Source organism: Astatotilapia calliptera, chromosome 3 (genome assembly GCF_900246225.1).
Source record: "Astatotilapia calliptera chromosome 3, fAstCal1.2, whole genome shotgun sequence".
Taxonomy (NCBI): domain Eukaryota; kingdom Metazoa; phylum Chordata; class Actinopteri; order Cichliformes; family Cichlidae; genus Astatotilapia; species Astatotilapia calliptera.
In genome coordinates, this window is record NC_039304.1 from 5,168,045 (window position 1) to 5,196,032 (window position 27,988).

Genomic DNA, 27,988 nt, shown 5'->3' on the forward strand with positions numbered 1-27,988 from the left:
GTTTCTGTGCGGTGAGGCGGTGTCTGCCCTGCCTGCTTCAGACTGCGGCGGGCAGAGCTGTTCGTTACAGAAATGGCGGAGGGGGAGTTGGACGTCGACTCGCTGATTTCCAGGCTTTTAGAGGGTGAGTTCACAACCAAGTTTTATTTGTGTATTCTTGTTTTGCCCAGTGTTAGCCCCTAATACTTATTTAGGTTTTATTTTTGACAATAAAGGCCCGCTTTACGTGTTAGCGTTGCCCGGTTCTGGAGTGAGCAGGACTGGTCCTCACTGTCGTTAACAACAGGCACACCTTTTTAGTCAGCAACAGTCTTTCTTTCACGGATCTTTTTAGATTAATTTGTAATTCACTTGGATGCAACTATGTTCGAGCTTTTTTGTAAACTGCATTTTGAGGGTTTTGGTGATTAAGTGGTAAGAAAGTTCTTGCTAGTGGGCTGTTTGTGCTTCGATGGAAGATAATGTCAGACCTATCTTACTATCCATCTTAGACTAACTAGCTAATAGTATAGTAATTAAGTGCTGTCTTACTCACGTCACAGCATTTGTGTTATCACTTTGGAATGCACCAAATGAAATACTTGACAAGTTGCTTCTACTGTCTTTTAACCTATTATAGTCTCTGCTCCTTTACAAAAGCTCTGTTCAAAATACACGGTGGAGGGCGATAGCTTCAGGGGCAAATGCTCAGCAAAAGTTGACATTTCTTTAAAAATAAAGTTTAGATTGATGATTGAGTGTAGCCGAAAGTGTCCCAACAGTTGCCCGATCTACGAGGAAGCAAAATCTTGCTTCTGATTTCTAAAAATTGGGTTTGTCTTTAATTCTAAGAAAAATTCAAATTTTTTAAAATGGGATTTGGCTTAAGGGTTTCTGAGCTGAAGACTGCAGCTCTGTTGTTTTCTGGCGCATATTGCTAAGTGGCGATGTTTACACAAGCCACAGGCTTCGGTAGTATTCCCATTAAAACATACTTGTAGGAGTTCAAAACCTAAACCAAACTTTTAGCTCTACTACTCCGTGTGTTTTCTTATCCATGAACCGGTGCATATAGTTTGTTCAGCTGGCCTTTTGATCATAAAGAACACACATTTTGTCAACAGTACTACATTGAATAGGAATCTTTTCAATACTAGCTGTGGCTCAACTTTATCCAGAGAGACACTTGTTAATTCTGTATTCTGTCGTAGCTCATATGCATGTGGACTTTTCTGCTGAGCTGTTGTGTAAAAGTGTTTTTGCCTCTACTCCATTGTTATGTGTTGGCTAGCAGCAGGGGATGATTTCTTAGTGCTAAATGAGGGATTCTGACAGACAGACGAGTTGATGTCGATGAGAATTTCTTGAAAATAGATTATAAACAGGGAGATTATATCTCTCTGAGTCAGTGGTGAACAAGCATTCATGCCAGATCATCTCATGCACAGCAACTTCTGCTAATGATTGAACCCAGTGTAGATGTACAGTGCATGTCAGTATAACTTAATCATCTGGACTGACGGGAGCAGTGACATAATGGTGCTTGTTTTCTCTTTGTGCGTGATATGTAGAGTAACACAGTACTGTGCCTACAAGAACTGACTATAGTATACTCGCTTCGTGTTTAGCAGTTAACCTCATTGCAGGAATTTGGAGGGATCTGGTCCTAAAAGCTTCCAGATGTGAGCCCTCAATGTATCCAACTATCAATCTCCTTTCATTCACTTTTCATCAACAACCATTTGAAAATGTCTGGCCTTTTTGTTGGGATGAGCATAGTATCAGAGGGGCATCATAACTGAAGGCTTTTCGTTCTGACTCATAACCAAAACTGGATGTATACAAAAACAGTTTTCGGGTGATGGGTCACAAATACTCGGTGATTAGTAATAGACGGACTGGGTACATTTGAAATGTCTCCTAGTATCGCTGCAATGTCCAGATTTTGTTGAGCATACTTATTTCAGTTTGGATGGTGTGATAATGTTTTTGTAATGAGATTATCCGACATTGTTTCTGTGGGCTTTTTTTTTTTTTTTTTTTTAAACAAAAGGTTTTGAATCTTATTAAAACAGGGCTGCAAGTAAATCCAATGTTCCTGCATTTAAATTACTTGTTTACTCCAAAATGGAGTAGGTTACTTTTGTCCAAGAATAATTTGGGACTCCTTTTAGCATCTTTTTTTTTTTTTTTTTCAAATTTCAAAGCCAGTGTTTATTTTCTTATTCATGGCCAATCCAGTTGCTATAATTCTGAGACTGCAGTTGCTGCTAAGCAGTTTGCAGCAACCCTCAATGTCACTGAGCTGCTTCCCCAGAGAGTCTTTCGTCCTGCGATTGGACAGACTCAACACCACCACCGTGGACTGCATCTAGCAACAGTAGTCTTCGTCTATTCTGGAAGTCCTCTGTGAGCTTCTCTAGAATCTGTGGCAGGTGGAGGTGTGGTTTATGTGCCGCTATGCTGAACACCGCAGAGCAGGACAAGGAATACTGTCGCTTCCTGTTGATCTGGATAGTCGAATTGTCTGCTGTATGATGTCCTAACTGGGTAGACAGCTGAATATGAATAATGGTCACAAACATTGTGTATTCCTATTATTTAGATTTGTAGACATAATCATATGCATCAACCTGCTCTCACTGTAAATCCAGTTTAGTTGTGTGGGGGAAAACTGTAAAAGGTATTGGATTTTCTGTTATGGATTGTAAAGAAAACCTTTACACATCAAGTGAATTTTACGTAATTGGCTTTCATAAAAATGACCAAACACTTGGTTAAGTAATGGTTAAGCACCATCAAAGAAGAAGAAAATGTGTATTCAGATTCATGCGAGCATTCACTTTTCACAAACTCACACAACCCTTGATAATCATCATCTTTAGTTTACTTACCCAGGTTATATCTACAGGCCGCTTTCCTTTCAAAATTTAGCAAGTTACCCGTCTGTGGGTCTTTTTTTTTGTTTTGTTTCCTCCCGATATTCACACGAAGAAGCTTAGAATCACCTCCACGCCAGGGAGCCGTTTCTTCTTTTTCTTTCCTGTGTGAATAAAATTAGATCTTTTTGTCAGTATAGGAAGGGATTTCCTTAAGCACTTTAAAAGTGTGATGGTTCACTTTTTCTGTGAGGGCTGGTGGCAGGCAGAGAGCCACATACTCATGCACACAGACGCACATATGGAGAGTTCGCTGATCTCCTATTAAATGTCAACAGCCACAGCTGTCCCTGGTAGAAATTAACCTACCCTCTGGGTGACACAAACATACAGGGGAGAGGGGAAAATGGCAATAAGGTGGAATTTGTTGCTGTTCTAACTCTTGAAAAATCTTCTAATTTTCCTTTTCATAATATTACATATTGCTTTTTCATTTCTTGGACATGTGTGGAATCCAACTCTTTCATTCAAGAGAGATGTTATAATATTTTTCCACATGCAGTGGCAATAAAATGCTTGTATTTTTTTAATCAAATATCTCAGTACCCTGTATTTGTTTTCCCTTTTCATGTATTTAGGATAGGGCTGTGCGATATGACCAAAATCTCATATCCCGATATAAGAATTCTATCGTCGATAACAATATAAATCACAAAAATGTAACATTTTCTGTAAATTATGTGAATCTCGGGCAGCTCGACTTGCGGGAAGCGTTTCCAGCTGCGCGTCATGTAGCTGGAGTCGAGTGTTTCAACAGATGCATGAAACTATACATTTTTAGACATAAGTTGTAACAGCCGCCGTTTTCTTTGTGAGTATTTATTACATGGCGTGCTGCGGGGAAAAGCCTGTTCTAACGTTTGAGTCTAAGGTTTATTTTTTAGCACCTTTTTTTTTACTTCTCATCCATAAATAATCTGCTCTTTCACATGATTCAGTTTATTTTGAAAAGTCTCAACAGGATCTTGAGCTTTATTGTGAAAGGTTTATGTGGTACATAAACAAGCGGACACGCGGTGGTGTTACCGTCGTTGTTGCTAACCACAATGCATAAACAGTCGCTTGCCCATCCGTAGTGTGGTTATATTAAATATAAGAGAAAGAGAGAGCTTTAAGAAATTAATATAGCCACTACAGTGACCATCAAAACGATGAAAAAATATTGCCGTAAACAGTTTATTTTGGGACACCACGAAACAAACGATAGCGTAAAATGAAACGATAAATGTTTTTATATCGTTGTCCATATATATATATATCGTTATATCGAACAGCCCTAATTTAGGATATCAAAGATATTTACTTTCTGTGCCATAATCCCTTAAAACTACAGTCATAGATGGGTTCCTTTCCACAGCCAGCTGTTAAAATGTCAAAGTGTGCCAGTTATTGTGGAAGGACGTCCCATTAAGCTGTGCCGTTCACTTTCACAGGCAGTTCATTTTGAAAAACAAGCAGACCCAATAACCTTGCAAGTAATCAGCATCACATTTTCAGCTTGATAGTAGTAATCTGAGGGAAATGATGGGTGATAAGCACATTTGAGCGGTTAGGAAGACCAGGAAAATCTATACATGTCTGCCTAATCCGTTCTAAGGGTGTGTTTCAAGTATGTTTTTCTCAGGAAATGACATGGCAAGTCTAAGCCGGGGCAGGAGGATTTCTATGCCCGCACGCAAGGGCGAAATGTTTGGTCACTGTTAGAGACTGGGTGGGGACTTGAGGGGCGTCCATACAGCAGTTAAACCTCTACGAGCTGACCTGCTGGTTGTGTAGAGGAACACAAAATGTTGTTGAGTATCAAATCCTGACTGCTGTAAATCAAATTACTGCAGCGTGCCACTTGAATTAACGCACACGTGACTGAACAACCATTTATTACGTCTAGCTAATGTTCGGTGCTGCAGTTAGATATCCAGTTGTGATCGGTAGGCCTGCTTTACTGTAAAATGCAGCATTACATTGTCATATTATCAATCAGGTGTTAGTCAATCGTTCAGTACTGATCAGTCAGCTCCTCGCCATAAATGGGGTTTCCCCTGCTGCCTCTTACTCAGTCATTGTTTTCTTAGAGAGTCCTATAACATGCCTGTTAGGGTTGGACCTATGATGCATGTTTTGTGACAAAGTTAAGACCAGCATCACTCCCAGTTTGTCAAGTTTTAACCCAAACTGCATAGTTGTCCTCAAACTCATCGATCAGCTTGAAGAGAAAAAAAAAGGAAGAAGAAGAAAACTCTGAACTAGGAGTCTCTATCTCCTATGTTCTGTGTTCAGGCTCGTCATTTATTTCGTTTTAGTTGGTTTTCGGTATGCACAAATTTATCTGCAAATGTGTTGGTGTGTCTAAAGACAGACACACACTGAAGCTGTGCTTCAAGAGTGGTTTGGTGGAGGGGTTGACAGGAGTTTCTAGCTGACAGACTAAACCTGATCAACTGACAGCATGACTTACATCACTGAAGCCTCCTCAGTGGCATAGCAGGCAAAGCATGTAGGTTTCTAGCCTCTCAGGTTTCATTTGTCACTGTGTACAACAATGACTTGTGATTTACTGACCTGTGACCAGTCTTCTGAGTCAGAGTAGAAAGGTAAGCAGCACAATGGTGTGTAGCTTACTTACTAAAGCTATTTGTCTGTATTAAAATGCCATTTGGAGGTCTGTGTGTCTGACAGTGGTAATGTTATGCAGTCATATTTTGCACTCCTCCCTGAGGACGCGAGAGTCCTGTCTGTCATTGTTTTGCATGTAAGAACGGTGGTATCCCAGTTTGAATGTTTGTATTAAGCCACACCAGTGTGGTCATGCAGGATCAAGCTTGTTGTGTTGCATCAGAGCCTGCATGCATATTTTATTTTTTTTTAAAGCACTGCTGATTACTAACACTGCAAAGTTACCCACAGCTGCCTAATGTATTGTGTTCCTGGTTATAAAAATAAAAACAAAAACAAAAGAAGTACGGTTTAAACAGTTATGTGTCTAATCAAAGGGTGGTAATGCGGTATTATTGTGAGGTGAAAAGATCAATAGCAATGCAGCCACATTACACAGGATTGCATGACACCATGGTCTGTTTGAAATCAATCAGCCGTCTACTGTTTTTGTATGATCCACAGCAGCTCGTGTCAGATTTCGCAGCAACTCGCTGTGGTTAGTTAGATCACATCTGAATTGACCCGGAATTGTTTAGAGTTTATAGAAATCTTACATTTGCATTAACACAGTAGCAAGCAGTAGTATGCTTTAGGGCTGGGCCATATCATACTGTTCACGGTAATACCGGTATAATGTTGGGCAACGATAAGAAAATGAAATATCGCGATAGAATATAGATAAAACGCGCATGCGTGGTGCATTTGTTTTCATACTCATCCTTTTTAAGTTTTGTGGATATTATACACGGTTATGCTGAGGATCTGTCGGCCAATTTCCACTGGAAATGCCTTTTGGTTAAACTGTCAGCAAGGAATTTGTCTTTGCACTGTTAAATTTTTATATAACTTTAATGCACATAAAAAAACAGCTGCTTGTTTAAGTGAAACTACATTGATGTTTTGTATTTTGCGCTAATAAAGTTGTGGAGTTGTAAAGTATTTTGTCTAGTGTCAATTATATCGTTATCGCAAATTTTCAAAAGTATATCGTGATAAATATTTTTGGTCATATCGCCCTGCTCTAGTATGCTTCATATAAGCTGCGGTATTCCTTCCCTACATTCCTGTGCACAGTTTACTGGCCAAGCCTTGTGTTTTCTTGTTTGTTTGTTGAGTTCTCTACACCTGCCCCTCCTCCTCTTTCTCCTCCTCATTAGTTTATAACCATTGCTGTACTGTGTCTCTGTGCTGCAATCGAGTAAAGCAGCGATTACAGGCCCCAGCTTTTCCAGCATACACATGTTAAGCCCACACTGGCTGGCCTTTAGTGACAACAAGCCCTCTGTCTGGGCTGCCAGCACAGGTGGCCCGTAGGCTTTATGTGGCACAATCAACGCCACAGCCCCATGGATCAGCCAGTAAGGGAGAGGGGAGGTAGGATGGAATTTTTATTTATTTTCTTCTTCTTTTTGGTCATCTTGGTTTATGGGCAAAAACAGCAGCCAAGTTGTTGTCAAATTGGGAACATAAAATCTCCTAAAAGGTGTTTGTGTTTAGATGTCCATGTTTCCTGAATTTGAGTCACTCCTTTACCAAGGAGCCACCATTTAGTCCTTACAGTTTTCAAAGATGACAACAGCACAATGACAAATAAGCCAAGGGGGTAAAATGCGCAGTGAGAAGAGTGTAGTGCATCTTTAATTGCATATTGTTTAGATGGCCTCTAACTGTAAGATATTTTACTGTGGTGATGATACCACATACCATATACTTTCTAGACATTTAATATGAGTATACGATAGCCTTTATGAAGGCTATCGTATGAAGCTTGAAGCTATTTTCTTTTTTTTTTTTTCTTTTTTTTAAAGAAAAAGCTTTAGAAGTCATATTAAAGAAGACTTTTTGGATATAAGTCATAGTAGTCACTGACTACTGGAGTTAACCGATAAATGGCTATTCTGCAATTACACTCAATAAATTACTGTCTGAGATGCTTGCATATGCCAGTCACACCTTTTCCCTGCACTGAGCAATGTGAAGTTTCCTGGATAGGCGTCAGCAATATGCTATAGATAACCGACTAGCCATACAAAAATCAAATGTCTGGCACTGTAAAGAACAAATGCAGTCATCCTGGAAGTGGATCATCATCTGCTATTTGAAAATGCTTTGGATTTAGAGCAAGTAGTGATGAAGAACAAATTCAGCGAGTGCTGTAAAGTTGCCACAAAGCAATATATAACTTATTCAAGTTCCAGAAAACACGTGACGAATCGCAGCATAACAATGGCCAAGCAAAGCAACGCAGTGGTTGCTAATGTGAGTCATTCAACATTAACTCAGACATCTTCTGAAAGACATACTGGAAATGCCAACAGCAACCTAACTATTGCTTTCCACTTGGGTAAAGATGTGTCTGATAAACACAGTGAGTAATGAAGACGGGCATGCTGTTACACCTTGCACAAATACTTTTCTGTTGTGCAAATACCTGTACTATATGCAAAATGTCACATGGCTGTTGAGTACTTCTATGTTACTCCTCTGTGAACTAAATCCCAAAAATAACAAGTTTCAGTGGTATTGATCTCTTTTCTTATTTGCAACAATGTTGCATTTTACTGTTATTTTATTTTTTTTAAAGTATTCTCTATAGATTTTTGCGACCAGCTTTGCATCTTCTGATACCATGTCTGATTGGTGTAGACGACACTCATAGGGATCATTTTATGTTGAAAAGAGTCATGACGTGTGAAAGAGCCTGAATCAGGAAGCGAAAACGGATAGCCACCGTCGTGAGACCTGTTATCTCAAACTTGGGCATTAGGATTTTTCGAGCCAGTGTAAATCCTGACTGATGTGTTTTGCTGTATTTAGCTTTGTTTTTCAGGCAGCGTGAATTTATTTGTTTCTTAATTGTTTTTACAAGGAGTTGCTTGTGTTCCTATTTTCAAAATTTCTATCGGTTTGACCAGTTCGGAGGTTTTATCATTTTAATTAGCATCTGGGTGTCTGTGTGAGGAAAGTTCATCGCCGTCTGAACTGAAATTGAAGCACTTTGACAGCCATTTAAAGTAACTTTTTTATTTTTATTTTCCTGGATTCAATTTTTATTTTACAGCTATTCATAATGCATATTTGTTTCCTCGCTGTCACCCTGCTTGTTTGTGTCAGATGTAGTCAACTGCTGCTGTGTTGCGTGGTGTTCAGGGTGCTGGCGTGGCACTCTGTTATGGAAACAACAATGGTGGAGCCTGTGTGGCGGGGAGCGTTCACCCCCTGGCACCAAACATGGCACAGAGAGCTCACCCAGGCTTTTCAGCTGCCTAGCTATAAACCCTCCCTTCTATTCAGTCCCTCGTTTGCAGGGTCTCAAGCTTCAGTGTCAGCCTACATTTTTCTCCCGTTTCTCTACTCCTCTCCATCTCTCCCACTCTCTCTGTCTATAGCTGTGTCTCCTTTTATATCTCCCCCAGTCTCTCCTCTCAATTTCGTCCTTTCTTTCGCCCCACAAAGACTGCCATTCACTGTGGCACTTAGAGACGAACAAAACGTCCTCTGAAAATCTAAAGCTTGCCCAGAAATGCCATCGCAGTTGGATTTCTGAGTTAAGAGTGGCTCCCGCTCCTCTTGCCAGAGTTACTTTGTGTTTCTCGTTCACTAAGGGGTCACTGTTTTCCATCTCTCCCGTGTGGGAGAGAGTGGGATGGAGGAGCAGTTGAGAGCTGCTGGCCTTGTGCCCAGTTGGAGTGAATGGAAGAGGAAGGCTAAAAAAGGTCTGACACGGCATCTTTTTTGGTGCTGCAGTGTCTAAAAACATGCACAGTCATACTTGCTTTAAATTCATGAGTCTACCCAGTAGAACTTTTGAATCCTTTTCTTGAAAAGGAGAGATATTCTGTTAAAGTTGAAGTTGCCAGAAAGTGGCACTAATGAACTGACAGTGTGAATTGTGACATGTGGGCATACTTACAAAACATAGACTTTGCAGTCACCTTCAGTTTTAGCTTTGCACTACCTTTCTAAGCCATAATGCTGATGTGTCATGGGTAATTTTTTTAGTGCCTTTATTTGACAGGTGATACCTTGCAAGAGAGCTAGGGTGGTGAAATTAAATGTGGGACTGTGGTGTTAGACCATCGAGTTGAAAAGCTTGTTTATGTTTTTCAAGTTGATATTGAGATGCGTACTTGCAGCATGCTACCTATTGAGTTTGAAATGGTCATGTGCCAGCTCCAGCACAGAAACCTTCCAAAAGGGCCATCCAATGTTTTGAGTGGTCTTACTACAATGCAAGTTCAACAAAGTCAAACATTCTTTGCCTTTGCAGACTTAACAAAACCAAAAACACCAGCAACAATAGGTATAATGATAATATTAATAATGATAATTATATAGATAATAATTAAACTAACCAGTGTAGAAGACCCAGAACCTAAACATATGAGGGGAAAAAAATGTTATACTACTATCGTGAAGCCTACCTGTCTTATAGCTTCTGCTGGCTTTGTCGGCTCACCCCCTCGGCCCATGTGCATGATCTATTGGGGAAAAATTGGCTCACGCTAACACTGCAATCTTAAGAGTCCCTTAGAAACCAGACACCATTCGGAGAGAAACTTGAGCAACTTCAAAAGAGCTCCCTGTGTTGAGTTGTGTGAAAATGTCTAATAAGACATCAGAGTCTTATTAGAGCAGCAATACTAGTGGCATGTGCTGTGACTAATATGCTAGGTCCAGGTACTGCAAATGTGCTGTTAAAAGTTCCTTAGTGCTGTGTAGCTGTGGGCAATATGGACTTTATATTTTATGATGATATGTTTACAAACAATGTGATTTAAAACAAAAAAAAAAAACATACCATCATGACATCTTTCCTAATTTGAAGTGTGAAAACCAGGTGCCAGCAGCAGTAGCATTATAGTGGTAACACAGCTAGTCAACGTAAGAACTCAGGTGGCCTACCCTTGGAAGTATAAAATAACTGCTTAACGTTTTAGTTTAAAACTAAAATAACTAAACGGCTCTATTTTCCACCATGCAACCACATCAGTGATGTTCATCTACTGTTTGTTGCTGCTGTCTTATGGAATGAAAGTGCTCCAGCAATCCTCTGTAGAGTCAATTGTTTACATTTGCGTCACACATCTCCAGCTGCTGGTATCTTTCCTTTATAGCCAGGCTGCATTTGACAGCATGTGTTTGTCTCAAGTAGTGAAACAAGTGTATTGTTTCCACATTTACCTGGAACAATTGTCTTGCATATTTTGCAAAGTTATGTGCTTTGTTGGAGGTTGTTTAAATAGCTACCTTTGTCACTACTACATCATCACCGGAAGCCGAGACAGGGCTCTTGTTGTCAGATATGCTTGGGCTTATCTATTGTTGCACGTACTAGGAAACGTAAACATGTGGCATTGCTGGAGCAATGTTGTGATGACATTTTTTTTCACAGACATTTATATAACTGAGTATATTTACATTTCACTACAAAGTGCACCATTTGTAAGATACTGTTTGAGTCGAGATGAGAATTGTCACAACTGGTACTGTACGCTCAGTGCAACGTCGGGTAAACTGAGGCCAAGTTCACTGATGCCTGTGCCCGATTGTTCTCGGGAAACTCCGCTGTGATGAACTTGGAACAGTTTCAGTTGACAGGGAGTATTGAACAAGTTACTTAAAAAAAATAAAATTAAAACGAATTCATTGGTCAGCTAATCGGTGACTCAGCACTGATTCAAAAACACTGATTCAGTGAAACAACATGACCACTCCAAACAATCCTTTCAGACCCAGGAAAAACAAAATAATCAAGTAGCACGTATAATAACACTGGGCTATATATAGAACTATACTGAACCTGCATTAAGGATTACAAATGTAGATCTCATGGAAAAATAAGTAGAATTTGCTGACTTGGAGTAGTCACGCTTATGGTTTGCGCTGACATCTGCGCGTGTTTCTCGCTGATGTATCCTACGCAGTGCTTTTCCAGTGCAGCTGACAGCCATTATATTGTTGTGGCCCTGAGTGCGAGCTCTGGCCTGCGCTTCATTAGCCTGTTTCTATTCCCATCACATGCAGCAGAGCCTTCAAGCACTCCCTCTCTGTCCTGACTGACTACTTCCTTCATACAGCAGCGGCCATATATGGCAATGCCTTCCAGAAGGAGAATCTGTCTGTAACTAACTTATCTTTCACTCGCTCTCTTTGGCTCTTTGTTCAAGTAAGCCCTCTCTTAAATGAATGGAAAAATAGTTGACCTCTTTGACGCTTGGCAAGTCATTTACAACCAGCGAAGCAGAGGAAATCACTCTCAACCAAACCCCTTCCTTTAGAGAACGACCACGTTTTCCTTTATAGATTCAAAAACAGTGCTTTTCTATTTCTTTTTTTTTTTTTTCTCAGATATGAAGATGTTCACTTTTGTCAGTGGTTAATATTAGACTACCATCAATTTTGGGCAACACAGTCCACAAAGATTACAGTTGTTGACTCTGCAGATAGCTCTGGCCTTGATATGTTTGCAAAACTGATCGGGCAAGCCTGGCCTTACTATGTAAGGTTTGACTGTGTACTCACACACCCTGTCACGTTGTTGCTTTATGTGGCAACACCTCTCTGGTGTGGTTTATTACGCAGCTCAATAGATGGCTGGGTTTTTCTTAAGATCCTCCCAAATATTTAATGAGTCACTGTCACAAAATGCTGGGCAGGAAGAGTTTTTATTTAACAAAAAAAAACCCCTCCCAGTTTGTACCTAGAAATATGACAACCAAAGAACGTTAGGTTGTTTCTAATGATATGTCCACACAATGAGTGATGTGCTCATCACACATCTCTTTGAAGCTGAAGTGGTCCATCCAGGGTCTGGTTGCCTGGGTAACCCTGTCCTCTATTTACTACTGTCAATATGTGAATCGCCAGCATCCTCACCTCTCGCTGGTAGTCAATTCAGTCGTTCGCCTTCAAGTTAACAAAAACTTTCTTAGACTCACTCATTTATAGTCATTAAAATATTTTTTATGGTCTCTTGTTGCCATGTTGCTGAGCTTTACAACTTTATAGTTTATAAGTAACATTTAAATGTCTACCATTCAAACTAATTACTTTTTTAAGCAAAGGGTTCTACTAGTTAGAAGAAATCAAAATGATAACATATTTAAAACGGTAAAAACAAGCAAATGTCAATACTGTTTCAGGTGACTGGTCTCCAGTTATGTTCACTACGGGTTGGGTAAACCATTGCACAGTGTTAACAAGTTTAACTGTGGGTCTGTGCTCTGCTGCTTGCATAAACACAATCCTAATAATGTCTCTAGTATAGCCACTGGAGTTGAAGTATGGCTCGGGGGGGGGTCACATTAGCTAAACTTTAATTTTTTTCCTTCAGCTTAGTGTATCATGATTTACCTTTACAACTGCATGGAAAGATTTTTATGAAATGTTGGCGAATGTATATGTTTGAAATAAAAATGAACTGAACTGAACTTTTCTAGTGAGCTGTGTTGATGCATTTAGTTTCACAGACGCTTTTTCATCCAAAATTGGTTCCCCACACTTGGTACTAGAAAGGTTCTTTGGGTTTTGGTGGTACGTGTAGATTCCCTGGCTGCATGTTTCTCAGGCTGCAGTAGGCTGAGATGTTAAGGTTTAAAAAGGCCTGTGAGCTGTCTGGTATGCACTCAGGGAGGGGTATGAGGCAGAGCTGTCCTCTGACGTCAGCACAGTTCACTGCTGAGGCGGAGGAGGGTGACCCAGAGAGTCAGCCACAGCCAGGAATGGAACTTGAAAAATAAAGATAATAAAGATGGAGATTAAAGGAGGAAGGGGAAGGAAGAGGTAGGGCTGCTCGATTATGGCAAAAATGATAATCACGATTATTTTCACTGAAATTGAAATCACGATTATTTGACGATATTTATTTAACCCTTTAAGACCTACTATAGAACCAAGTCCACCAGAGCTTATATTATTTTTATTTTTATTTTTTTTACATGCTGTAGTGCCATTTGTGGGAGCATTTCAAGTTGCTATACATCAATACAACTGTTATAGCCCATATTTTAATAATATGTATGCATTAAGTGCATAGTAATTACATAAATTGCAAAAAAGTGCAATAAACTACAAAAAAAATTGAAAATCGCTTTTGTTTTGTTTACATATATTTCTACTTGGAGAAGTTTAAGAGGTTTATCCCTCAAAACTTTAAATACAATAAAGTTGCAAAAAATAGTTTCCCACCACAGGAAATTTATTTTGAGTGTCTTCATAGTTTTATTTTGGAGATACAGCAATTTTTATATACTGCAGGAAAAACAAAAAACAATCCTATGATGCAAATTTGCAAAGAAAACAGCATGTGCATCATTTCACTGTGGGAAGTGTTACGAACAGCTGATAGGAACGGCAAAGCGTGTTTCTGGAATATTATGTTTTTGTTGCTGCAAGCGCTTTTTATGCAGTTTTTGCAAAGCTATATGTGGAACGAAACCGTGACCGAGGACAAGCTGATGGCATCAGATGTAAGTACAGCTCCTCCGGTTTCATATGCAAAACAAATTATTGCGCTAGCTTACACGGTTCAGGTTCTACAGGGATTTAAAAATAGTTACGCAAAACGGAGCGTGCTGCTCTGACCGGCTTTAAAGGGTTAACAATGACTTTAAAAAATAATATAAAATAGTGTGCAACACCACTGAAGTTTGTTTTTTTTTTTTGTTTTTTTTTAACTCTTTTCAACCAACGGCAGTCACTCTCCAAATAACTTCTGCTTAGCTTTCTGAGCTTCCCTCGGGTCCTCTTAATCAGCGGTCTCCAACCTTTTTTGCGCCACGGACGGTTTATGCCCGACAATATTTTCACGGACCGGCCTTTAAGGTGTCGCGGATAAATGAGGGAGGGGCTAATAATCGGCTCAGTCATTTTTAATGATCGTTGAAAGCCCAGATCGTAATCGTGATTAAAATTCGATTAATTGAGCAGCCCTAGGAAGAGGCAAATTGGTGAATAGATTTTGACAGCAGGCACTTGATTGCATGAACTCCTCTGGCATACTGTTTTAAGAGGGTGTGACCAAACTCCACTGTGGTGGCTCAGGCACATGGACCTGAGCTGACCAAATTAGGAAAATGTACTAGAGGTTTCTTGAACATGACATTTACCATCTCTGAGCACGAACATGTCGAAAAGCCAGTTTATGGATGGGCTGTGGTGTGAGTGAAACCAAACAGCTGTTTGAGACCATGTCACTACTCCTTAACACTGTGTATTCATTTGGCTCTAATGTCATTGTGAAGGACTGTGTCCAGCAGGTTGACAACAACTGAATTTTCAGGGGAAAAGATGAGGAGTAGTAAAGTAGCATTTTTCTCAGGCAGATTTAAAAAAAAAAAAAAAAAAAAAAGCTAAAATTTAAGCCTAAACTCAAGATTACCTGATGTATTTGAGCACCTCTTTCTGTATGCCCTGAGTTCACCCAAGTTTAATGTTATAGGTTTAGCTTTTAACTATAAATTTTCTTATTTGTCTTCTTGCCAGAGGGGGGGGGGAAGGATCATTCACTGGGTTACTTTTGTTATGGCATAGATCTTCTCTCTCTGCTCGTTACCTATTTCTCTTCGCTGTAAGTGTAGAATTTGGTGAAAGGCTGAAATGCTTTGCATGGGTAAAACAAATGCTGCAAAACACTACCCGTGCTTCCCATCATACCATGTGATGTCAGCAAACACATAACTGACATCTGACGGTTTTTCTGCAAAAATGCAAAGCCCCTAATGATGTGCAAGTTAATCATGGAGGGCAGAATCAAGTGAAATGTGTGGTGGTTATGGAGAAGCCATTTAGAAGGCAAACTTTGATACTGAGTTACAAACTGTGCGGATTTTAAAGAATCTCCACAATGTGTCAGCTGTCATGTTCTCACGTGGTTTGCTCTTTATATTCCCCATGAATATTCACGCAAAAGAACGGCGCACATCACTACCTGTGGCTGCCACGGCTGTTACACGTGTTAAGCAATAGGTTGGACAGAGTGTTTCGTGCAATAAATTACATCTGCATGCATCACTGGTACTTGGTAACTCACTTTAGAGCCTGAGTGTGAGCTGAACATTTAGGATACATTCTGACTTTTAACATATTTTCAAATGTTCTAAACCGTGTGTGTGTGTGTGTGTGTGTGTGTGTGTGTGTGTGTGTGTGTGTAAACCTCATGAGTAAATTATTTTGAGCTAAGTAATTGACCGGAATCACAAACTATGCGGATACAGGCAGGCCTGTTGTTGGGTCCCCGTCACGGCTGTCGGATGCAGCAGTGTTAGTATGCAGGGCGTGGGCTGGTGGAGGTGACACTTAATCTGCGAATCGCCTCCTTTTCCCTGTGAGATGCAGCTGCTGCTCCATTCGCCAACACCTCTCCCGCTGGAAATTGGTCTTTCTGGGTTGCCACGGTAATCAGATGTGGGTGCCACATCCTGCTCTTTCCTTCTCTTGACTGGTGAAGCTGCAGTGCACAAGTGATGGACCAAAGGATGCTGGGATACCTCCCCACAAGCTTATAATGGTACAATCTGAAGTCAAGGTCACTGGATCGCACTCTCTTTCTGTGCGAGCGTGTGTGTTTCCTGCTCCGCCTCAGCTTAACCCTGTGATGAAGGGTTATCCTCTCGGGCAGGTGCTTCTGGTTTCGTGTTTGTGTCTCCATCCTATATCGGGCCTCCCTGACCGAGCTGGAAGGCAGAGGTGTGAAATCACTCAACACTAGACACACAAACACATCTTGCTTGTGTGTGTGCTTATGGAAGGATCAGTGGCAGAGAATGTGTTTAGTATTTAAACCACGTACAGTCTTTGCATGGTATTGCTTTTCTTTTTGCTCGTTTACTAGAAAAACGTTCACCTTTTGGGCAGTCATAAAAATAGCCCTTCAAGTGGGGCGTGTGTGATCACAGGATGTATTTGGCTGCAGTGCAAGAGTGTTTATAGTCCACGCCTAAGATCTCCAGGCAGAAATGGCAGGGTCATGCAGCACATGTGCACACATGCTGCTGCTGCTGCTGCTTCTCCTTCAGGATCAAAGGGATTCACCTGCAGGACACACACACGACACCTTTGATACTCAGCCCTTTCAAGCCACTTCCTCCTTAGAAAAACGAGCCTTTCTGGCTGTGTTATTGCTGCATCCTTCTGACCACATTCTTGGGATCCACTCATGGACTAGTGTTTTACACCGGCTTGGATTTCCTTCATGTTGCCGTGGTGTCACCTGACAGCAGCAGTCTTGCTCAGCTCTGGTCCTTATTGTTGCTAAGCAAGAAGAATAAATTTGTCTATGTAGTAGCTGTTGATCTTTTTGTAGGAGAATGTAGGATGGCAGCAAAATGTGGAAATGCATTTCTACTCTTTAATTTATCTACGTGTGTGTACATTAATTCCTGTAATCTTAAGACGGTATAGTAAGAGTAAGTGTATAATTGTGTAACAGTGTATTGTTCCAAAATAATGCTTTTTCAAAAATGATGTATTTGTATTTGATTTAATTAACAAGTCATCCTCACTTCATCTGTATGTAATATTGACCTGCTGGCTTTCATAATAGTTATGTGTACATCTGCCGATTTCACGAACTTTCAGGGCTTCTTGTCACTTGACCACTGTGACTGCCCCCCTTCCCCCTTCTCCTTCCTTCTCTTTTCTGTTACGCAACAGGAAGTGTATCCACAAACACTGACATCAACAATATCCACACAGGCTATTTCTGTCGTCCTCCTGTTGACTAAACACGGTCCTCCCATATTTAGTTTGAAGTTAATTCAAAAAGTTATTTGACAATCATAACCCTGAGGAAAAAATCAGGGGAGTCCAGTCTCCTTGGGAAAGCTTACTCCTTAAAACTGACTTTCACATCATCAGAAAGCTTGGTGTCGAAGTTTAGTTTAAGCTCACCCAGCTTTTGCTCTCCCTTCCCCAGTGCGAGGATGTCGTCCAGGGAAGATTGTCCAGATGACGGAGGCGGAGGTCCGCGGCCTCTGCATCAAGTCCCGGGAGATCTTCCTCAGTCAGCCAATCCTTCTGGAGCTGGAGGCTCCTCTCAAAATCTGTGGTCAGTACTATCAAGAACAGCAAAGGCACAAATAGTATAGAGTGTGATGCCTATTGCAAATAAACAAACAGATATAACAATGCTTATTATTACTGGAGAACGTTCCTCTTTGCCTTCTGGATCAAAGTGTTCCCCTCTGCTCCCAACCCCAGGTGACATCCACGGACAGTACACAGACCTGCTGAGGCTCTTCGAGTATGGCGGCTTTCCTCCGGAGGCTAACTACCTGTTTCTAGGAGACTACGTGGACAGAGGGAAGCAGTCTCTGGAGACCATCTGCCTGCTGCTGGCATACAAGATCAAATACCCCGAGAACTTCTTCCTGCTCAGGGGCAACCACGAGTGTGCCTCCATCAACCGTATCTACGGCTTCTATGACGAGTGTGAGCATCCTGCTCTCATAGTTACACTTTTTATTTCCTCTTAAGTTCTTTGTGGTGGCTGCCGTTCCATTGTGCATGATTTAACACACAAACACTTTTGAGTGAAACAAAAGTGGTGATCAGGAAGCAGGCAGGCAAAAATGGTAATTTGATGGTTCATGTTCCCAATCCTATCCCCCCCCCTTTTTTTTTCTAGATATTTGAATTGTTTCACTATAAAATAGAAATGTAAAATTAAATGAGTGAAAGTAACTCATAAATAGAGCTCCTACTAATTCCCCTATTAACTGCATTTTATTTTATTTTTATTTATTTATTCTTTAAAGGGGTTCTGAGGCCACTTCCTGCCACTTGAACTGGTCTTGCAGGCTTTCATGAAGGAAAGTGTTTCCATGCAAATGCCACAATAACAGAGTATTTTGTGACAGATGACAGTTTTAATAGAGTCAGATGTCTCTCCAGTGAGTCGCTCATCCCACGGATGGAGTCCCTTGGTCACGGTGTTGGAAGGCAGCTAGAGATGGTAGTACTTGTTATGCTGCACAGTGGCAGACGAACCAGTTCACTCAGTTTGATGGAGAGCGCAGCGGGATTTAAGGAGGTTTAAAAAAATGGCATTCAATTCTCATCATTACTTTAAGTAAGTCAGTAAGCTGCCTCCATATTAGCCTCCGATAGCCAGTGTTTTCATTCCAACAGCAGCACCTGATGAGTAGTCACAAAGGTAGTTTTTTGTTACAAATTTTGTGTAAAGTGTACATTCAAATCTCAGATTTCCTTAAGCACAGTAGTCCTTTTACCCAAATGAAGGAAAGAAGGGACTACTTGTCTGTGAAAGCTTTTCAGCATTGAGATGGAAAAATGTTGTTACTGCAAGCAGATCTGCTGGCTTGCAAGCACTGCTCTTGGTTGACGGGCACTTGTAAACCAATAAAAATCAAAAATCGTCTGTGTCTTCCAGTGTAAAGAGGACTGTCTTAAATCTATTAAACTGGAGGCGGAGCTGGAAAACCTTTGAAACAGCCTTATATGGTCGTGCTGACACTGTCGTGTTGATGTTACAGGTAAACGCAGATTTAACATCAAACTGTGGAAAACTTTCACCGACTGCTTCAACTGCCTGCCCATCGCCGCCATCGTGGATGAGAAGATCTTCTGCTGTCACGGAGGTATTCATATTGAAACAATGTAACTACTGTTTAGTCTCCAGATTATTGCTACTTTGAAAAATACTTTAGAAAGCCCCGTTAGGAACCAGGCAGCTTTTGGGGGTAGTGGAAGGTTGAGCATATAGATGTGGAAAGACCCTCAAATATTCAGTCTTTGCATTAGTGTCACTGTGGACAATCCTACTCCATGAACATTACATGCAGGGTCCCACAGGGCTGAGTACTTGGACTTGCTGTATTTTGTTTTATCGTTTGCCACTCGGTCAGGTAAGCCAGAACAAGGCTTATGCTGATTGCTTGTTTATGCTCTGTTCAGTCAAAGGAAACACAGACAACTAGATTCTCTGCATTCCTGCATAATTGGCTTTAAGAGCTGGTGGCTTTAAATGCCTTCAACTGAAATAAGACAAAACTAAAATCCAGTCTTGCTTGGTACAATTAGAAATACTCCAACTAGTTGTGAACAGCTTATTTTTGTAGGTCATTGTGTGCATGGCAAAATGATGCAGCGGGGACAAACTTCCTCTTACATTTAGATCATCACAATCTGTTCCCCATTTGGCATTTACAAGCCTGCCCTTATAGACGGGCTTCTGTATAATGTTTTGTCATGTTTTATCATTGTAACAACTCTTTAGTGTGACACTCTTATTTGGTCCTTGGGGCTTTGTGAAGACTGTGGGTCAGCACTGAGCTCTTCTCACATCACTTACCCAAAATGAAAGATAAAGTCCACGGCTCTCGTGAGCTTCTGGTATTTCTGGTTTACTAATCGGATGTGAAGTAAATGGTTCAAAACAAGTTTTGGCTGCGCTGATATGAGTTAATACCTCCATCCTCGCAGGAGTAGAGATTGAAGAGATTTACCCAAGGGTGTTTGTGTCGCCCACAGGCCTCTCTCCTGACCTGCAGTCTATGGAGCAGATTAGGCGCATCATGAGACCCACAGACGTGCCAGATACAGGTAGGTCAGCACACTCTCACACAGCAGGCCATTTTCTCTTCTTCTCTCTTTTGTCAGAGGAACTAATAACCCTCTGATGATTACTTTTACCCAGTGTGAAATGGACAGGTGTACATGCAGTGGATACACAACTTAAACTGACCCGCATGTGAGCCTTTTTACTGTTGTTTCTCCCGTACTAAACAGTCTAAAGGTACAAGTATATCTGGGATTTACATAAGCACATGATCACTTAAATCACACATTTAAACATGAGCAGAAGAGTTTCAGTAACATGTGTGTCTATATGCACATCAGCTACAGGGATTGATATGTTTGAACTGATGTATGACACGCACATTTAAACAGGTAACTTAAAATAACAAGGATTCAATTCAATTCAGTTTTATTTATATAGCGCCAAATCACAAAAACAGTCACCTCAAGCCGCTTTATATTGTAAGGTAGACCCTACAATAATACATACAGAGAAAAACCCAACAATCATGTGACCCCCTATGAGCAAGGAAAAACTCCCCTTTAACAGGAAGAAACCTCCGGCAGAACCAGGCTCAGGGAGGGGCGGGGCCATTTGCTGCGACCGCTTGGGGTGAGAGAAGGAAGATGGGATAAAGACATGCTGTGGAAGAGAGACAGAGGTTAATGACAGATATGATTCAATGCAGAGAGGTCTATTAACACATGTTGAGTGAGAAAGGTGACTGAAAAGGAAAAACTCAATGCATCATAGGAATCCCCCAGCAGCCTACACCTATTGCAGCGTAACTAAGGGAGGATTCAGGGTCACCTGATCCAGCCCTAACTATATGCTTTAGCAAAAACGTAAGTTTTAAGCCTAATCTTAAAAGTAGAGATGGTGTCTGTCTCCCAAATCCAAACTGGTTCCATAGACGAGGGGCCTGAAAACTGAAGGCTGCCTCCCATTCTACTTTTACACGAAAGCAGGCTGATGTCAGACTCACTGGATGTTTGGAGCCATTAACACAAAAAGCTGTGTTGCTTCAGGAGGAAAAATGAATGAGGGAAATGTTTAGACTTGGTAGTGTTTTCCAGTAAACACTGAGATGTCAGCTCTGGCCTTGTTTGGGTTTTTGTTTTCATTCACTTAAATAAAAGGATTTCCACTCTATTAATAGAGAAAAGTATCAACTGTTGCATAAAAATGCAGCTAAATGCAGGAAATCGCCAACACCTACACTGGACACTATTTATTTATTTCTGCATTTCTGCACAAAGTGCAGTGACAGCCTGTTGAAGAAGCAGTCTTCCTAAAGGTCAGACCTTCATCAAGCTTCATAAATAACCCTCAGGATATGACTGCTTGCTCTTAGCCCTCACTTTTCTGTTGCTTTATTTCTCAGTAGAGATTCTGCCACTGCTGATAAACACAGCACTGATTAAGGTCCCTGTAATCCAGTTAATGTCTGAATATTCTCTGGTCTTCATGTCAGGTCTGATCAGATCTGCTGGCATTCATCTATCATCATCACCTCATGCTCTTTGTGCTGCAGCTCTTGTTTCAGTAACTCTTTAGCTAGACTTGGGTTCAGAGTTTTTCAGAACACATGAGGCTGAGTCTCGGTGGTGGTGAGCCAAGGCAAGCAAAGCTTCTTTTTGTGCCTTTGCCCCCCTCCTCATTAAAGCTGCTGCCTCTTGTCCTTTTAAGGCAACCAGTGTTCAGACCCTGGCAGCGGCTGTCTCTCAGATCCTCTTATGGTCTTTAAGGGTGACTCTGTGTGTCTGGATGAGACATTCAGACTATAAATGTGACAAAAAGTTGACTTCTGTGGTCTAAGAGAGGCTGGATTCAGAATGAAGATGAATGTGTGGCAGCTGAGATGTTTCACATTGTGAATTATCCTCTCCAGGCCTGCTGTGCGACTTGCTCTGGTCTGACCCAGACAAGGACGTCCAGGGCTGGGGAGAGAATGACCGCGGCGTCTCCTTTACCTTTGGAGCTGATGTGGTCAGCAAGTTCCTCAATCGCCATGATCTGGATCTCATCTGTAGAGCCCACCAGGTAACATGCACATCGACTTGGTATAAAAATCATTAAACCGCACAGAAAACAAACGCTCTATCCAAGAAACTTCTGGAAATGCATATCCATTAGCAACATGTGCCTCAGCTTTCAATATCTGCATAAAGTACTACAGTACTTTAAATCTGATCATGATTATGATGAGTGTTTGTATGAGGGCAGTGCCAGTTGTTCACCTTCAGGTATCTGTGTGTCTGGCACCCCCAGGTGGTAGAAGATGGTTATGAGTTCTTTGCCAAGCGGCAGCTTGTGACGCTCTTCTCAGCTCCCAACTACTGTGGAGAGTTCGACAACGCTGGTGGCATGATGAGCGTGGATGAAACCCTGATGTGCTCCTTTCAGGTATGATGACATAATACTGAATGCCAAACATGGATATAATCTGTGGTTACATCTGAGAAGCCCCGTTAGGAAGCACAGTAAAAATCATAATGTCTTCTCATCCATCCATCCTGTGCTTTTCATCCCTGTTTAATGAGTAATCAATAATTATATTAGAAGTGATGGTTAAACACAGCCAGTGAGCAGAGACAAAAGTTGAGATCACACTATGGTGCTAAATGATTCAAAGCAATTTTATTGATGTTTCCTGCTTTGCACCGTATGACTGAATAAATGACATTATCTGCAGAATTAAACACATCCACAGAATCCCCCAAACTCCAGCAACCTACCGAGGAGCTAACTGGAATATAATTGCAATATACATAGCTGTGCAAAAGTGTGGAGTCAACACTCATTTCTGTATATTTTGTTTCTAAGAAGTCAGGCTTTCCTGTTAGTTTTTTTTTCTCAAAGATATTTTTATTGAGTTGAAGCAACAAAGAAAAGCAAATACACGCAGAATTGACAAACACCAAACAAGCAAGTTTCACAGCGACTGTTAAAACTGAAATATCAGAATACAGATTAATGACACACTCACATGTCTTATAATTGCTTCCAGCAGTTTATCCCCTACCCACAACACTTAGAACCCCTATCCCTCAGACCAGGAAGGAAAAAACCAAACAAACAAAGCAAGAAAAAAGAAGCAAACAAATAAAAACAACATCGCAGATAAATCAAGAACAAAATAAGAAAAACACACAAACGACTAACAATAAATAAATAAATAAATAAGTAAATAAATAAAAAGAAGAAGAAGGGGGGAGGATTTACTGAGCAATGCTGGAAGTCGGGTTTGTAGCCTGGAGGCTGGAAAAGTATTTCAGGAATTGCCCCCACACCTTGTAAAACTTACCGCTGTTGTTGCTAATCGCATACCGGATCTTTTCAAGGCTCAGATAGTACATAAGGTCCCTCAGCCACTGAGCCTGGGTGGGCAAAGGGGCACCCCTCCATCTTAGGGGGATTGTATGTCTAGCTACAAGGGAGGCGAAGGAGAGCATGCAACGCTGTGACGAGGTCAACCGTGCATCAGCCTCTCCAGTGGTGCCAAAAAGCGCAACTAAAGGATCAGGATCCATATGGTGTCCAACAAGTAGGGATAAGGTCTGAAATATATCTCTCCAGAATCCTTCGAGGCTAGGGCACTTCCAGAACATATGAATAAGGGAAGCCTCCGCACTCCCACACTTATCACAGGTGGGGTCAACGTTCGGATACATACGGGATAGTTTGACTTTGGAGAGATGGAACCTATGCACAACCTTAAATTGTAAAAGACAGTGGCGGGCACATAGGGACGTGGAATTAACTAATTTGAGTATTAAGTCCCATGTATCCATAGACAGGGACTGATTTAAATCTTGTTCCCAGGCCGTTTTAATCCGATCTATCGAAGAACCGTTCATGCTCACCAGCCTGTCATAAATAAGAGAGATAAACCCTTTACGTGTTGGGATTAGGGTGAGGAGCATATCCCCTGGGCTTGCAGCTGGTGCTACCGGAAAGTTTGGAATCTGAGATTGGAGGAAATGTCTGGTCTGCAAATATCTGAAAAAATGTGTACGTGGGAGATTAAATTTTTCAGAAAGCTGGGCAAAAGATGCAAAAGTATTGTCAAAAAATAGATCATTGAAACATGTAATGCCCCTATCATGCCAATCTCGAAATATAGGATCAGATAGTGATGGCTGAAAAAGGGGGTTAGAAAAAATTGGACTTAGAAGGGAGAAACCTGTTAATCCAAAATGCTTCCTCATCTGAGCCCACACCCTCACCGTGTGCCAGACAACTGGGTTATCGATTGTCTTGTTTGGGGGAAGGGGGAGTGAAGATCCAATCAGGGCCAGGACAGAAGAGCCTGTGGGCGAGTTCAACTCCATGAGCACCCAGGATGGGCAATTACCCTTGTTGTGGAAGTAAAGCCAAGATATAATGTAGCGCATGTTTGCTGACCAATAGTAATATCGAAAGTTAGGCAGTGCCAGGCCTCCACGACTCTTGGGTTTTTGGAGTTGAGCCTTGTTCAATCGAGGGCGTTTACCCCTCCATATATAAGATGAGATAATTGAGTCCAAGGAATCAAAGAAGGATTTGGGGATAAATACTGGTAACAATTGGAAGAGATACAAAAATTTAGGAAGTATATTCATTTTGATTGAGTTGATTCTTCCCACCGAAGAGGTGGAGAGAGGGGACCACTGTGCCAGATGTTTTTTTGCATTATTTAACAGAGGAAGGAAGTTCGCTTTGAAGAGACACTTATGTGTCCTTGTAATAATTACACCTAGATATGTAAATTGATTCCCTGCTATTCTAAAGGGGAGGGTAGTATAGTCAAACACTGGTGCCCCTCCATCCACAGGAAACAACTCACTTTTGCATAGGTTGAGCTTGTATCCTGAAAACTGGCCAAATTGGCGAAGTATGGATAACATTGCAGGTATAGATATTTTGGGGTTTGAAATAAAAATTAAAAGATCATCGGCATACAAGGATACTTTATGTTCAGCACCTTTCCTCCGGATCCCATTGATCTCCCCACAGCTGCGGAGTGCAATGGCGAGTGGTTCTATAGCCAGATTGAAAAGAAGAGGACTTAAGGGGCATCCCTGACGGGTTCCTCGTTGGAGGTTGAAAGGCCGCGACTGTATGGAATTAGTAAAAACTGAAGCGTTAGGGCACATATATAATAACCTTATCCATGAAATAAATTTCGATCCAAAATTGAATTTATCTAGGATCGTGAATAAATATTTCCACTCTACCCGATCAAATGCCTTCTCCGCATCTAGGGAGAGAATGCACTCAGGACCCTGACTGGAAGGGGTGTATAATACATCCAATAGTCGGCGGATATTGGAATAAGAGTAACAATTCTTAATGAAGCCTGTTTGATCTTCGGATATAACTGAGGGCAAAATATTTTCCAGCCTACGCGCCAAAACCTTGGCCAAAATTTTAGTATCAACATTTAATAGAGAGATTGGCCTAAAGGATGAGCATTCCACAGGATCCTTACCTTTCTTTGGGACAAGAGCAATACTTGCCTCGTAAAAGGATGGCGGAAGTCTACCACACTTCCATGAGTCGGAAAGGGTTAAATGTAGTTGAGGTAAAAGCAAGGGTGAGAATGCTTTGAAAAATTCTACAGGAAAGCCGTCAGGGCCAGGGGATTTCCCAGGCTGCAATGAGGAGATGGCTGCGCTCAGCTCCTCTGGCGTGATGGGTTCATCCAATCTGTTTTTACTATCAGAGGAAAGCATAGGTACATTCAAAGTCTTTAGAAAGTTATCCATTAAAGTGTTTTCCTGCGGGAATTCGGAGGTGTAAAGTTGGGAGTAAAAAGCCCTAAACGTATCATTAATTTTGGAAGGGTCCGAAGTGATATTACCATTAGCCATTCTAATCTTCGTGATATGTTGTTTTGCCTGGAAGCCCCTTAACTGGCTGGCAAGCATCTTACCCGATTTATCGCTATGAATATAAAACAAACTCTTACTCTTCAGGAGCTGACGTTCAATTGAGTGCGTTGAGAGGAGCTCAAATTTAGTCTGAAGCTCCACGCGCTTATTGTATAGGTCTGGGCTTTTTACCTTAGCATAGAGCAGATCTATTTCTTTGATTCGGTTGACTAAATCGAGTCGTTCTATACAGGCCTTCTTCTTCATATTAGCAGTATAGGAAATAACCTGTCCCCTAAGAAAGGCTTTTAGCGTATCCCAAATTATTAAGCTAGAAGTTTCTCCTACGGTATTCGTTTTAAGAAACAAGTTTATTTGTTCTTTCATGAATTCCAGGAAGTTTACATCTGCCAGGAGAGTCGAATTAAAACGCCAGTGTCGTCTGGATTGAGGGATGTCTGGGAAACTCATTGATAGCACAACAGGGATTCGGGGAGGATCGGTCTAACACAGGGTCCAGCCAACAGTTGAGGTCACCACCAAGTAGAAGAGAATATGAGCTCAGATCAGGCAACAACGAGAAAGCACGCTGGAAGAAAGCTACATTATCAATATCAGGGGCATATATGTTGGCCAACACAACTTTCGTATTACAGAGTTTACCCGAAACAAAAACGTACCGGCCACTCGTATCAGAAATTACATTATGTTCCTCAAAAGGAATATTTTGGTCAATTAGAATAGAAACGCCTCTGGCCTTAGCCTGAAAGGTGGAATGAAAGTGCTGCCCTGCCCATCGGGACATAAGACGAGAGTTATCCGAATCACGGAGATGTGTTTCTTGAAGAAAGACAACAGCTGCTTTAAACTGCTTTATGTGTGAGAGCACCTTCCTTCTTTTAACAGGGTGGTTTAAACCTTTGACATTCCAGCTTACAAAGTTCAAGCGACTACCCATAGTCCCACACTGGAAATGTAAGAAAACAGGTGCAGCTGAAAACAGAGTACAAAAAAAAATGACAAGCAAGCGACTAAAACAGAGAGTAGAATGGTTCCCGGATCCCCCAACTTGACAAAACAACATAAAACCACCCCGGCTCTGAAGGATGTCTCCCCCCTCCCCCCATTCCCCAGAATTTCCCAGAGGAACCCACCCGGGGGATTAATAAAGTTCTATCTTATCTTATCTTATCTTAAAACACGTGGCAGGATGTCCTTAAAGGAGCCTGGAGAAGTTTTCCTGAAAACTAAAGAAATTACAAGAAGCTTCAGGCTGTGTTGAACCATAAAGATGTTCATACAAATGTTGACTTTTTCATGTTTTTCATCTTGAAAAAATCGTTTTTCACGTTGATCATCGTTCATCTGGGACAATCTAAAAATCCTATAGTGTCGTGGTTAGCGCCATCACCTCACTGCAGGAAAGTTGAAGCTAACGCTGCTCTGTTTGCGTGTTGTAGATCCTGAAGCCGTCTGAGAAGAAGGCCAAGTACCAGTATGGAGGGATGAACTCCGGTCGACCCGTCACTCCTCCCCGCACAGCCCAACCTCCAAAGAAACGATGAAGCAGAGGCACGGAGACGTCAACCACCGTTTCGTGTTTCACCACACAGAATAAGTAAAGGCAACACTTGGCAGAAGAGGAGCGGATCAGTGCAACTCTTTTAAAAGACACACCCAAATCAGACTTTCATTTGCATCCTTATTTTTCATCCCCTGAACTGCTGTCACCCTTCTTCCTCCGTGCACCCCCCCAGCCCCCCTGCATCTGTGTAACATTTTTAAAACAAAGTGTTAAGAGAAATGAGAAAACAATACAAGGGGTCATTCTGCAGCATATCGGAGTGCTTTTTTTGTTTTTGTTTTGTCCGTGTCGTTTTTCTTCTCCTTTTTTTGAGAACAGAATGACTGCTAATTTAGTTTACCACATCTCCTTACCCCCCCTGCCTGTACAGACACAACAGGTATTAATGGCAACTGCTGGGTTTTCAATAAATAATACAGGGAAGAAATGTTTG

The 27,988-nt window shown here is 41.3% G+C and overlaps 1 protein-coding gene across 1 annotated transcript; it reads left to right on the forward strand.

The window, feature by feature from the left end:
* Position 1: 1 nt before the first annotated feature.
* LOC113017236 (serine/threonine-protein phosphatase PP1-beta catalytic subunit) lies at positions 2 to 27,986 on the forward strand. The gene is made up of 8 exons (XM_026160397.1): positions 2 to 124; positions 17,491 to 17,622; positions 17,775 to 18,005; positions 19,070 to 19,174; positions 20,067 to 20,138; positions 22,007 to 22,158; positions 22,387 to 22,521; positions 27,431 to 27,986. The coding sequence occupies exons 1-8, from the start codon at positions 73 to 75 to the stop codon at positions 27,533 to 27,535; spliced, it is 984 nt and encodes a 327-aa protein (XP_026016182.1). The 5' UTR covers positions 2 to 72; the 3' UTR covers positions 27,536 to 27,986.
* Positions 27,987 to 27,988: the final 2 nt, after the last annotated feature.